Source organism: Lineus longissimus, chromosome 9 (assembly GCF_910592395.1).
Source record: "Lineus longissimus chromosome 9, tnLinLong1.2, whole genome shotgun sequence".
Classification (NCBI taxonomy): domain Eukaryota; kingdom Metazoa; phylum Nemertea; class Pilidiophora; order Heteronemertea; family Lineidae; genus Lineus; species Lineus longissimus.
The window spans coordinates 2959901-2974969 of NC_088316.1; the positions used below are offsets into that span (position 1 = coordinate 2959901).

Consider the following 15069-nt stretch of genomic DNA (forward strand, 5'->3'; position numbering starts at 1 on the left):
TTTAACGACACTTTCATTATACTCCTTAGAAAATTATAAATAAGTACAGCTTTCCTGTTGCAACTCATAACTTCTTTAAACAGGACATCATCTCATCAGAATACATGGTACAAAACATGACATTAGATTCTTTTGAGATTAGTTGAGAACGTTACAATTTGGGAAGCTTCCTGACTTTGAAAAGCATGACGTCAACTTTAAAATCCCAACATTTTCGACAGCCCACATATGATTATAATTCTTTATACATTTGATGGATTCGCAGCCAAATGGACACCACTAATACTTTCACACTAAAAGACGGCGATGATTTGACGTGTTCCGTAGTCCTACAAATACGCAACCAATAACGAAGGGCATCGAAGGTAAAACCTAAGATGTGGCCCGTCACAGCAAAACCAGGCGCATGTCGCTCTGAGCTTGGCAGGTTGAGACGGACTGTTTGTTCATTTCTCTGTAACTGCCGTTTGTGAAATATGAGCACATCAATTTCTACCATTACCTCCTGGTGTCATTTAGGCTCATCTCCTGTACGACATGCGCCTGGTTTTGCTGCGACGGGTCACAGATGTGCACATTATAAGTAAAACATTGTGAAAACAATTAGTAACTTGTCCGATAGAAAACTACATAAATATACAAAGACAGAAGAAATAAACTGATAGAAGTTAACAACATTAGAATCACCTCTTCTCAATCCAGATTGGATAAAGATAAAAATATAGAATGGCCATTACTTAACCAGCTGTTCACAAGGACAGAATATATAAGACAGGACAGTTTTTCATGGAGGTGGCCTTTGTTTGGATACCATGGAAACCGACAAACAGTTGAGTCCGAATTTTCTTGTCTCGGACAGGGCTCGAGATAACCCCCGAAAAGTGTCTTTTGAAGCATGAAACTTGGCCAGAACCCTCACCTTATAAACTGTGACTCGCTCTACCAAAACTAGGCGCTTGTCGCATCTGAACTCGACAGGTTGATACGGACTTGTTGTTCATTTCCCTATTGTAGACCTTTTGTGAAATCTATTACAAACTGATTTGGTCACATTTCACAAAAGGTCTACAAGAGGGAAATGAACAACAAGTCCGTATCAACCTGTCAAGTTCAGATGCGACAAGCGCCTAGTTTAGGTAGAGCGGGTCACAACTGTCAACTTAAAGATTTGCTACAGGACTCCTGAGAGTTTTTCAAGACTTTAGTTTGACTCCTGATCAAGACAGTCTAGCTCGAGCCCTACTCAGACAAAGATATATTTGGGCTCACAACTTTCTTAACCCATTCCCGCGAAAGCGATTACATGGCCTGCCCAAGCCCGTGTAAAGCAGTGAGTACTTCGCATTAGAAATAATGCTTACTTTTATCTGAACGGACAAATCATATTAAAAAATATGGGTGGTTATTACCGCAAATAAAGACAAACCAAAGCAAAGACACTTGTGTAGCATATCTAGGACACGTAGATTGATACTCCTGGGCGGTTATTACCACAAATAAAGACAAACCAAAGCAAAGACACTTGTGTAGCATATCAAGGACACGTAGATTGATACTCCTATGTGTGCCACATCAAAGACATCTGGACCATACACCACGTCAAAGATAACGATGCGACAACGTCAACAGGCATACGGCCGCCAGCAATCTACAGTGGCGCCGCCTGTTGACTTCGCATCGTTATCTTTGACGTGGTGTATGGTCCAGATGTCTTTGATGTGGCACACATAGGAGTATCAATCTACGTGTCCTAGATATGCTACACAAGTGTCTTTGCTTTGGTTTGTCTTTATTTGCGGTAATAACCGCCCATACAAAAGTTTCGCAATCTACATGTATAGTATTTTGATAACACTTATGTTTCCCCGAGTGTGTGCGGCCTGTTTAGAGAGGCTGCAACCAAGTGCTAATTGCAGTAGAACCTCCCTTAGCGCACACCTCTCTATTAAGGACAACCTCTCCACTAAGGACACTAGTTTTGGTCCCAAATTTTGTGTTGCCATTCAATTCGACCTCTCTAATCAGGACACTTCGCTATTAAGGACAGCACTTCTCAGTCCCGAGGGTGTCCTTATTAGAGAGGTTCTACTGTAATTGAAATTGTATCACAGCATGGAGTGCTATGCGCCAAGAAGACTCATGATATGACATGCCTCAGCAAAAGGGTTAATATATGGCATATTGGCTCGATACTACAGCAACTGAAATAGAATTACATGTATCTAAAAGAGCTACAAGAAGGAATAATTTCACACACATTTCCCATATGATTAGGACAGATTAGTTTGGAAGTCCGAAAAAGACATTTATATTAGGTAGAATGGGGTATTTGTAGCCCCTGCATTGTTTGATGCATGAGGATATCAATCAATAGCATAGGCAGGGACTACAAATACCCCATTCTACCTTACATTATGAGAACAACGTGAGCAGCAACTCAACAATTCACTGTGAAAAAATGGACCTCAATCTCGGTTTGATTGGTGAAATAAGAGGCATTTTGTCAAAAGAGCAGAAAGGGCTAATCCTTCAGTCCCCCAATACTGTAAATGAGACTCCCTCACTGACGCATGTGCTTAATTCTAAAGTCTGACTAGCTTTTGGAACACTTAAGTTGTTTTTAAAACTACTCTGACTAGTCATTGGAATTTTGATTGTGAAGACATCAAGCCTTGGTGCTGTTAAGCCTTTCCATGTGGCTGATGAGATATTTTCCAGACTGAAATGACATCAACTGCATGAATTTGACCTAAAACAATCTTGATATTCATGAATTCAAACTCTGATCTCCCTACACATTCATGAATAAAACCATTGCCTTCATGAAATCCAACTCTTGACAACCTTGACATTCATGAATACGACCTTGACCTTCATAAATTCAACCTCAAACAACCTTGACTTGACATTCATAATACGACCTTGACCTTCATGAGTTCAAAGTCTGACAACCTTGACATACATGAATAGTGACCTTGACATTCAAACAACCTTGACATTCATGAATTCGACCTCATCTTCCGTCAGATGTCGTTTTAGATAGAAGAATTCCTTGAGGTTGCTCTTGATGCCGCGGTCGAACGGGTTGAAGAACTTTCCCTGGGCGTCCTTAAGGTAGTTGTAACGTTTACGGTTGATTCGCTCGTTTGTTGTCAGATTCCCAAGCGCATTGACAATCTGCAAGGAAGTGGAAAAATCACCTTAGTTTTATAGTTGTTCAAATAAGCATAGACATCGTTGGTTCATGTAGACTAATTAAATTAACTATTTAAATGTTCAAATAGTGTCAGTTTATAAAAGTTATTCGAGGCGTTTATCTGGAAATTTTGGTCAAATTTAATGATTTCAAAGAAAAAGTCTCCTCTCCCTTCTCATTAGCCATCTGCAGTTTAGTCAATGCCGTTCTCGTAATCTCCATTACTTTCTCCATTACTGACATCTACAGCAGAGTTCTCCACAGGATTTTTTCAAGGTAGATTGGTACCCTTGATATTCAAGAAGTTTTGTCAGTGTGCAACACAAGGTAGTGTGGCCAGCCATTATAGACAGGAACAGTGGGGTTAAATGGGCCATTTTTGGGTGACTCATAGGCACAGTAAGGGCACAGGGTCATGTTAGATTCAGCACTAAATATATTCATTGTGCAAGCAAGAATAGATTTGACGTACTGTGAAATGGGAGAGACTCCTATTGGCAACTTTGTGTAACTTTATCTTGCCTACCTAGAAGCTGCCTATAGTGTCCCTTTAAGGTAGGGCGGCACTATAGTAACCCTTTAAAAGTCAGTAAGGTAGAGTGGCTGCTTCCAAGGTAGGGTGGTAGGGTGTCAAGGTAGGGTGATCTGCCCTGACAAATGGCCAAGTGGAGAACACCACTGCAGCAGGAGAGGAGCGGGTTAGGATTAGCAAGAGTCATAATCAAATATGCAGAAGCACAAATATGCCCAAATATACGGTTAGTGATAAATGACAACAAAGGTATGCAACTAAGGGTTGAATAAGAAGAAAGAGATTGCAGCATGCCTTGACACTTTAAAGGGTTGCGTTGTTAACATATACATTTTGTACAGTAGAACCTCTCTATTAGGGACACCCTCGGGACTGACAAGTGTCCTTAATAGAGAGGTGTCCTGATTAGAGAGGTCAAAGTGAATGGAAACCACTCATTTGGGCCTAAAACTATTGTCCCTAATAGAGAGATTGTCCTGAATAGAGAGGTTACCAGAGGCTAACAGAGGTTCCACTGTATTCACTGTTGGTTCAACTATATCTATTTCCTATTTCTTACACTAGGTGACATCAATAGTCAGTCATAATGCATGCTACATAGTACTCAGTACATGTAATGCATGCATGCTTACAAAAGAGTTTGAATTGTCTCAAGACAACTAAAATGGAAAAAAACATTCACCCCTGCTACATTGTAGTACAACAGAAATCTTCTCAGCGACCCAATTCATGAAAAAAGTACCGTGTTAAATTTTAATGTTTAATCAAGTCTAGTTTATGATTATTAGCATTATTTATAATAATCTACCAATAACACCATTGGTTATTATAACCTCTTAATGATATTAATCAAGTATTGAAAGAAGAAGAAGATAGAGAAGATCGCCATCATAACATTAACTTGCAAACTATTATGATGAAGTTTTAATCATTTGATGATAATTATCGTTATGAAGTGGCTTTAGTGCAATAGGGGGTTAAACGGTGCGATCACTTCAACCAAAGCCACGCTGCTTACCGTGACCATGGCAACAAAACAACAAATCCCAGAGAACACCACCGCCTGAATAATGCCGACAGTGTAGAGAAAGCTGAACTGCCATTGTTCAGCTCTCCAGACACCTAAGGCAAAGACGACGGTCAGGAGCATGAGACCTGAGGACGCGGTGACAAAACCCACAAATGACACCCTGAAATACACGAAGGAGAAGAAACTGAAATAAACAGAGGCAAGCTAAGCAAGGGAGGGAGCGGTTTGGGTAGCCCCCACACCACAGTGGGGTAGCCCCCACACCACAGTGGGGAAGCCCCCACACCACAGTGGGGTAGCCCCCGCACCACAGTGGGGTAGCCCCCACACCACAGTGGGGAAGCCCCCACACCACAGTGGGGTAGCCCCCACACCACAGTGGGGAAGCCCCCACACCACAGTGGGGTAGCCCCCACACCACAGTGGGGTAGCCCCCACACCACAGTGGGGAAGCCCTCACACCACAGTGCTGTACAAATACATGGGTGGATCATGCACAAAAAGCTTTTTAGCTGAAACATGCACAACGGGATGCTCCGCTGCAATAAACTGCCCAGCAGACAAGCGATTTTTGTCACCGCGACCTAATGTACGATGATGATTGCATGCAACTTTTTCTGGTGGTCATCGCAGGTGCATACGACATGAATCTATTCAGTGTTTGCAGGGACGAATCAATATCAAACGCTATCAATATCAATAGCAATCAATACCAATATCAATATCAACTCAGTGATTACAGGTTCTATCCCCAGAGGAGAAATCTTTTTGTCGCACACTGCAGCAATTATCATCGCAGGACGCAGTAATAGAAATCACTTGTTAGTGGAGCAAGCACCAGAAGCACATTTATAGTCCATTTCACAAGCAAAATGGCATAACACGTATATAAGCCTTGCAAAGTGAGTATGTCTTTTATATTTCAGACATTGAAGTTACAAATAAAATACACTATATTCCCCAGTTTAGGCCATACCCTTGTTGATAAACAAATTCTTGGTTCCAGGTGGAAGTGGAATGAAATGTACATTGATTGGCATGGTCGAATTTCACTTCATGGCCTGGACGCAAGGCCTGTTGGAAATTGACCAAGTATCCAGGCATTGTGTCCATAGCAGGCACAGTACATTAGAATAGATTGAATGTTTACCTGGAGACAAGAATTTGTTTATCAAGAAGGGTATGGCCTAAACTGGGGGATTAAGTTCGACTTCAATGTTTGCTGTGCCAATAATGAATGAGTGCCATTTTCTTGTGAAATAGACTAGTTCATTGTTACAGCTTTCAACTGAGGACTTAAATCAGTTAAGGCCAAAATGAACAATCTGGCGTCATCATTCCATAGCTGTGTCCAAAATAGCGATGATTTGTACCAAGGATGTCACAAAGAAACATCTCTTAGGCCGAAGTTACATAGACCTCATTCGTTCATTTCCTAGGACTCATTTTCCCCTTTTGCTTTCGTTCCCCTCTAAAAGCACGGCATTGTGGCGTGCATTCACCGAGGAATGAAAGAAAAACCCGGAAAGTGACTCGTGGTAAATGAACGAATGAGGTCTATGTAACTTCGGCCTTAGAGACATCCCTTATTTATCCATGTTCATATATTAACCCATCAGGTGCTGTCCTAGGACGGAGCAAGTCTCACAATCTTGCACAACTCTAAATTTCCTGAGTGACCAAGTATTCCTCGACCCCAACCAAGTTTCAAAGTACACCATTACCAAAAATATAAGCAAGCGGAAAATGAATATCGCGATCGCCCTTACTTTTGGCTTTACATGTGCCTGCAAAATTATACTTAGTCCAGGTAACCTTGACCCTACCTGCAGTGCAGCAGTGGGTCGAGGAAGCCTCGTTGATTTACCCGAGGCGAGCCATACGTTTTCTGTGCATACAGTGGATGTACTGTCATACCGAGCGCTCTGGTATTGCAGATCATTCACTTTGATCGAGGTTACCCATCATACAGAAAAACATGTGACCAGTCACCGGAAGATTACGCCCCCAAATTGAGTTCATGACGAGTCAATTGCCGTCAGGTACCAGTCTCTGTGACGAGTGAATGGAGGAGACTGGTGAACACGTCTAAATGTTATTCTGGGTGTGCAGATACGAATGTGCTGCCGTCTTTGTGCAAGATTATGAATCTACATGTAAGCAGGCAATTTATACACATAAACAGGCAAGCATGCCAAAAAGCAGACAATATGGAAGTATGCAGCCAAGTTGACCAAAGAGGGCCGGGGGAGTATTTTCACCCGGAACATTTTTGAATAGATTCTCCTGCCTTAAATAGCATGCCTGAGATCAGAAATGTGACCCGCCATGACAAAACAGGTCGCATGTCACTCTGACTGAGCTTGACAGGTTGAGACAGACTGGTTGTTCATTTCACCATTGTCTGCCTTTTGTAAAATCGGAGCATATCAATTTCTTCTATTATGTCCTGGTGTCATTTTAGGCTCATCTTCTGTGCGACATGCGACTCATTTTGTCGTGGTGGGTCACAAATATTGGTGCCCCCAGGTCTTGTTTATCCGTTTCTGATAGTAAATGCAAAAACATTGGGAAGGAGAGGGCATAGGGACGGCTCCTTGTCGACATACTTCCAAAGCAGCAAGCAGAAATACCATGAAACTATTCTCGATTTCCTTACCGTATAATACGAGACTACCGTTCCCACAACGCTAGCAAAGACCGCTTCACACGTGCCCGTTATAACTGCCCAGTCCCACCCTCCGATCGTTAGGACTTGGTGGCAAAACAACAGGACGAGGTAGAAAGCGATTGTGAAACAGACTATGAAGATTGAAAATGATATCCTACGGAGGAAAATGAGTGCATGTATCAGATTGTATTGAAGTAGTCTGGTATCTTCAACACGAGTGCTCAACACCCGCCAAGGTAGTCTGATATCTTCAACAAGATTGCTCAACACCCGCCAAGGTAGTCTGATATCTTCAACGAGTGTTCAACACCCGCCAAGGTAGTCTGATATCTTCAACGAGTGTTCAACACCCGCCAAGGTAGTCTGATATCTTCAACAAGTGCTCAACACCCGCCAAGGTAGTCAGATATCTTCAACAAGAGTGCTCAACACCCGCCAAGGTAGTCAGATATCTTCAACGAGTGTTCAACACCCGCCAAGGTAGTCTGATATCTTCAACGAGTGTTCAACACCCGTCAAGGTAGTCTGATATCTTCAACAAGAGTGCTCAACACCAGTCAAGGTAGTCTGATATCTTCAACGAGTGTTCAACACCCGTCAAGGTAGTCTGATATCTTCAACAAGAGTGCTCAACACCCGTCAAGGTAGTCTGATATCTTCAACGAGTGTTCAACACCCGCCAAGGTAGTCTGATATCTTCAACGAGTGTTCAACACCCGTCAAGGTAGTCTGATATCTTCAACAAGAGTGCTCAACACCAGTCAAGGTAGTCTGATATCTTCAACGAGTGTTCAACACCCGTCAAGGTAGTCTGATATCTTCAACAAGAGTGCTCAACACCCGTCAAGGTAGTCTGATATCTTCAACGAGTGTTCAACACCCGCCAAGGTAGTCTGATATCTTCAACGAGTGTTCAACACCCGCCAAGGTAGTCTGATATCTTCAACAAGAGTGCTCAACACCCGTCAAGGTAGTCTGATATCTTCAACAAGAGTGCTCAACACCCGCCAAGGTAGTCTGATATCTTCAACAAGAGTGCTCAACACCCGTCAAGGTAGTCAGATATCTTCAACAAGAGTGCTCAACACCCGCCAAGGTAGTCAGATATTTTCAACAAGAGTGCTCAACACCCACCAAGGTAGTCTGATATCTTCAACAAGATTGCTCAACACCCGCCAAGGTAGTCTGATATCTTCAACAAGATTGCTCAACACCCGCCAAGGCAAGTTCTGTCCAAAGACCAACTCTCATAACAGCCCTGAATTGAATTACCGGTAGTCAAAACTCATTGTCTTTGACCTCTGTCTTTCAATGCTTGCGGTTATGGACAGAAGAAGTCATCATCATCACCGATATCAGCAGCGTTGTAACCCTATTGGACTTTTAAATTGACGGAGGTATTGAAACCACTACAGTCTACTGTCCACCTTTGTGGAATCTTTGACCTGCCCTGGCATAGACACCAAGGTACAAAGGGGCCACGCCTTCTGGTCTCATCTTCTGGACCCTCGAAGTAACCCCTCAAAGTGCTTGCGGTTACAGGTGTGGCACTCACAAAGGGAACACAGATACAAAGAAATCCAACCTGATGCCGAAACCTTATCATCATCAACCATTTAGTATCTTGGCCCAAGATAGGGCATCAAAGCACACTGGGCAAAGTGTATACCCAATTTGTTTAGTACCAAAGCGATCCTACTTCAAAATTTTCATTTAGAGGCTTTTTTAAAACTTCCACAATTTTTGTATCAAATACCATCTGTGACTCGCTCTACCAAAACTAGGCGCTTGTCGCATCTGAACTTGACAGGTTGATACGGACTTGTTGTTCATTTCCCTATTGTAGACCTTTTGTAAAATGTGACCAAATCAGTTTGTAATAGATTTCACAAAAGGTCTACAATAGGGAAATGAACAACAAGTCCGTGTCAACCTGTCGAGTTCAGATGCGACAAGCGCCTAGTTTTGGTAGAGCGAGTCACATCTGAGAAATGACAGTCAAAACTGGACACACTGCGCCCGGCTCGAGGCCCAACATACGTACCTATTATTATATCCTACACAGTTATATATATATGGACAGTGATGATCCATCAACTTCACACATCGGTTACAAATCTTACAATGTTTGGCTCGGATGGGACGAATAGTTCGACAAGTATGACAGAGACGACTGAGGGGATTCTTCCCCTGCTTCCACTCATCAAAATGGGCAACCTAGAAATCAAGAGAAGGACATTCGGGTGAGCTTGCCAATCACTACTCACACTCACAGTAGTTTTTTTAATATCACAGTAACCTCATCCTGGGATTCAGGGCCTTTCACTAAGCAGTAACCAAGCTTATGAGAAAACCGATTGGCTTCAAGCAGTTTGCCGGCTGTTCTGAAACATGACATTGCAGCACTCATACTGTTGACGAATACATATTCACCAAATATTGGCTCAAATACAATTTCAAATAATGAATTCAAATATCTTTTCAGTTACCAAATCACTTTAACTGTTAATTTGTGGTATTTACCGATGATTAAATTGTTGGTAAATCCCACAAAGTAACATCCTTACTAAATTCGAGAAAAGTTTGTGTGTTTGTGCGCTCATATCCCCCAGACCGAATGGCTGAGCGACCCCAGATTTTGCATGTAGCATTTAACGGGTCCCGAAAATGTCCTTACGAAGCCCGATTTTTGAATTTCCAACTAACATCCGATATAACGCCGTTTATTGGTTTTATCTAACGTTATTCAGCTGGCCAGCGCGGCGTTTTACCTTCGCGTCATGCGCAACGTCACTCCCGACACAGCCTGATCGCGTCACGGCTCCGACGTCAGGATGGGTCTGCTGACGTCATGACGTCACAATGCGACGTCTCGAGCCCTGTCACTTCAGTCAAAAGCTTTTGCGTGTTCACACAGAGCTTGGTGATCAATTTTTGTTCGGAATCAAATTGTGAAAGGAAAACTCTGATGATGGCGGCCACGGGTACAGTGGACTAGTATTTTAAGTGATGGAACCTGGGCAATAAGGAACCAATCTTGTATTGTCACTCATGCTACAAACCTGTCTGATGGCCAAGTCATATTCGGGTATATTTCTCGGTAGGAATCCTGGGTCGACGCTGTTGGCATGGTAGAGGCAGAACCACATCACTACGTTGAGTAACATGAAGATGATATGGAAGACTTGGAGGTCATACCATGTCAGTGGAATAGCCTGAAACGGAATAACAAAACAAATCAGGGGGCGAGTCTAAAGAGCGACGCAGAGGAGCAATTTTAATCACCGCTACTTGTGATTATAATCACTGCTCTGTGTGACGAAGGATCTCTTGTCTGCAGGTGAAATTGGTTATCACTGGATTTGATATTGACTCGCAGATGGCCGCGATCTGCAATGAACACTACAAAATGTCGCATGCGATTTATGTTGCGAGCAGGTCACCGCAATGAAAATCGCTCATTTGCTTGGTGCTTTAGATAAGGATTCAGGCTCACAATCTCAAAATCGTGGTTTTTAATATTGGACGCTGATGGTTACTTTAAATCTAGGGCAAGTTTTGTTATTCTGATCGCCAAGCAAACGATGCGCAAAAGGGCAATGCATCTATGTTAAATAAATTTAAAGGCCTACATTGTTCGTTAAAAATTTTGAATTTGTAATTGAATTTAAAAATGTCCAATTGCGAAAATACATACTAAATATAAATTTCAACATTGCCGTTGTGTAGACTGATATACAAATACTATGAATAAAAAGTTTAAACAAATTCGTATTCATAATAACTGCACTACGGCATTGTGTATTAGTGGATTTCTATTTGACTGGACCATAAGTAATTAGGAACGGTGTACTGTAACCCTTTAAACATTTCCCACTAACCTTCCAAAGATACATGGGGTAGCCCCAGCATATCACATTGACAAGAAAGAAGATGAGTGGCCCCTTGCTCTGGCCTGGGGGTCCGAATACTAAACTCCTGAAACAAAACAAACAAGACACTGGTCATACATACATACATAATGAAATTTATATAGCGCTGTATCCAGAGATGCGATCTCCGCTCAAAGCGCTTTACAATAATAGAGAAACTGATCAAAGATCAGAGACCAAAGACCCTCCAAAACAGATGAGTCTTCAGGAGGGCCTTGAATGTAGTTAGGCTAGTACAAGATGTCAGTTCCGTAGGTAGCTGGTTCCACAACATTGGTCCAGCCACCGAAAATGCCCGGTCACCATAGGTTGGTATGCTTGTCTTGGGAACCAGTAGTCTGACACTTTCTGATGACCGGAGCACCCGAGACTGGCATCTTCCACTGACAAGTCCACACAAGTATTCCGGTGCAATATGATGAAGTGCCATGAAAGTAATTACAAGAACTTTGAATTGGATACGCTGGAGAATAGGGAGCCAGTGCAACTCCCTGAGGAATGGGGTAATATGCACTGACTTCCTGGTTCTTGTGACCAAACGGGCTGCCGAGGTTTGTACTCTCTGCAGAGGATAGATGGTTACCGCTTGAGTTGCAAAAGTCTAGTCTGGATGTAATGAGCAACTGGGTATAAAGTCTGGCAGTGTCTGTGGATAAGTATTTCCTAATCCGACCAATATTGCGGATTCCATTGTTTGCGCAACGAACAGTTGATGAAATGTGCTGTCTAAGAGACAGATGCTTGTCAAAAATGACACCAAGGTTCCTTGCGCAATCGCTAGGATCCACAAGACAGTCAACAATCTTGATAGTAGGAACAGATGGCATAATACAAGTACCTGCTGAGATGGATTTATGAGTGTCTAATTTTCATTAACTCTTCGAATCTGTGAAATGTACGCAAATCAAAAAAATTTGCAAATGAGCTGATTTTTAATTGGCGGTAGACTGAATATCACCTTTGCTGCCAAAATTTCAAGGTAGATACTCGCATCAGAATTGAACTTTTTGTGCTTTTGCGGTTGTGCTTGACCAGCGCATCTGTGAGAATAAAACGCTCACAGACATTTCACTGTTTACATTACATCACAAAGGAGTGATTTACAAGATATCAAAAGTACAATGCACATCTCATATGAGGTGAGAGTACAGCTTCAAAGTTGCTTGTGAGAGAAACCGCAGAGAACACACACTACATGGATAGACAGACAGCTACAACTGCCAAAGAGTAAGACCCGTGAACACAATAGCTGACAGAGTCAAAGAGCATTAAATTCTGAGAATAACTGAAAATATCATACCCATATATTGCCTCGAAAACAAGTGTTTGCAATAGCAAACAGCACATGAAGGTTCGTTTTATTTTCAATGATACACACATGGAAAAAAATCAATATGTTGAGAGCTCTCCAAATAAATTTGCAACTTATCAAATTGAGAATCTCCCAACAGCCGTGTATCATAAGTTTAACTCCTCGAGGCCTATTGGAAACCTCTTGACGAGTGCCATGACAATACAGTAGAACCTCCCTTAGCGGACACCTCTCTATTAAGGACACTGGTCAGTCCAGAGGGTGTCCTTAATAGAGAGGTTCTACTGTAATATGAAATGTCACATCCTTCTTTTGTTGAGACCATTGGTTGGACTTGGAAAACTCTTGAATGTCTTTTTGATAGTAGAACCTCTCTATCAAAGACACCCTTGGGACTGACAAGTGCTGTCCATAATAGAGAGGTGTCCTGATGAGAGAGGTGAAATCGAATGGAAACAACTAATTTGGGATCAAAACTAGTGTCCTTGATAGAGATGTTGTACTTAATAGAGAGGTATCCGCTAAGGGAGGTTCCACTGTATTCTTTTAGATTATCTTCAAATAGCATAGAAGGGTACTGCAGTGCAGCCACAATTGTTGCCCAATATCACTAAAAGTGAGTACATACCAAAAGTTAAACTCGGGCAGCAAACTTGTCTTGGCCTTCAAACGTCCATTCAGATAGCCCACAATCTCATGATGTTTCCTGCCCTTCGCTAGTATCAACGGAGTCTTTCCGTTCTTATCCTTCAAATCTATGCTGACATTATCCTGGAAATAAAGAGCACAAACATTTTGTCCTTAGCTCTCCAGTGAATAGCACATTGCTAAAATGTTGTACTCGGTGATTGCTAGTTTTATCAACAACGTCTGAAAACAATGGTCTGAAACCAATGTTTGACTAATTTTCTGAATTTTTGTATATTGCAGTGCCCAAAGTCGAAACTGGGAGTTGCAATTTTAGGTGATAAAATTGAACATGATATGGGACTGCCTGTCATAGTATCTTTGACTCGCTTCCTGTGCATTCTGTTGAGAAACGAATGAATTTATCAATTTTCTGTCTTACCTTTTCAACTAGTTCTTTAATTGCGGCCAAGTTTCCATTTATAGTCGCTAAATGCAGAGGAGTTTGACCAAAATTATCAAGCTGTTTCGGGTTGAATCCAGAATAGATGAGTAATCTCATTAAATCGGCATGACCTGGAAAAGAGCAGGGAAAAATAGACAATTTGTGAAAAATACAAAACAGTAGGCAACATGTGCGAAATAAATATATACAAATGCATCAAAAACAGCAATGATGGGTAGTAAGGGACTGGGAATACGCTTCTCCCAAAATCTCCCGAACTGTTGACATTACAGATGAAAATGATCCATTGATATTGAGAGAAATAACTTCACCTGATCACTTCATCTTTGATAAGATATTGTCACTGGGATGGAAACATCATATTATGATGAATACGATGTTCCCAATGTGTTTTTCTCTTGAAAAACTTACCCTTAAATGAAGCCCAGTGCAAAGCATTATCACCGTCTCGATCAACGATCTGTAAGCGAGCACCTTTTCCCATCAGATAACCAGCCAGCATGGTTTTCCCGTACTGACACGCAACAATCAGAGGTGTGCACCCTTTATTGTCCATAACATCCAACTCCACTCCAGCTTGGCAGAGAATGTCCACCGCAGCCACATGACCGTTGACGCACGCCCAATGAATTGGCCGCTGTCCTAATTCATTGTCACTGGGTTCATCAACTGGCCCCTTGATTTCGATCAGGTAGCGTAAGAGATTTGTGTGGCCACCAAGTGCGGCCCAGTGAGCTGGTGTATGACCCTTCTCGTCTCGCTGCTTCAGCACCTCCAATCCATAGGCCTCGACCAACGTCTGCAGTGGAATTAATGCACTGAAAAGAGAAATCAGAAAAATTACACAGCAAGTAGGGCCAGTACTGCAGTAGCATCAGCGGCTCTAAACTAAAGATTTTTCAAGAGTCGACAAATCATGCATAATCCGGTGGATACGAGGTTGGCCTTAAAATTAGCATAATCAATAAGCACTTTCATCATCTTCGGTACCTGTTGGAAAGAGGAACACCATGGTAACTTGGGCTTGTTGCAGTGTCCGAAAAGAGAACAGTAGAAGTACCAAATGTACGTCAGATTAACACCTCCTAAAATAGTCGATTGTCGGATATTTGGGATTGGCCGATTAAATGCTATTCTTACCCAGCTTTTACAATATCAAATATCGTTATTTGTTTGTTCTTGCCACCATGATCATGATGACCTTGGCAGCATTCGTCGGTTGACCTGGAACTCGCAGAATCAGCGGGGTTTTGCGGCATAAAACCAAGCCCGGCTGTTGCCATTTTGGGAATTTTGCGAACGT

The 15069-nt window shown here is 42.2% G+C and overlaps 1 protein-coding gene across 1 annotated transcript; it reads right to left on the bottom strand.

The window, feature by feature from the left end:
* Window positions 1-1538: 1538 nt before the first annotated feature.
* On the bottom strand, window positions 1539-15048 carry LOC135493948 (putative ZDHHC-type palmitoyltransferase 5). The gene is made up of 9 exons (XM_064781635.1): window positions 14907-15048; window positions 14178-14584; window positions 13743-13876; window positions 13302-13444; window positions 11311-11407; window positions 10492-10644; window positions 9474-9646; window positions 7418-7583; window positions 1539-3177 (listed from the first exon to the last, which is right to left on the bottom strand). Exons 1-9 carry the CDS (start codon window positions 15023-15025, stop codon window positions 2983-2985), a joined length of 1587 nt encoding a protein of 528 aa, XP_064637705.1. The 5' UTR covers window positions 15026-15048; the 3' UTR covers window positions 1539-2982.
* Window positions 15049-15069: the final 21 nt, after the last annotated feature.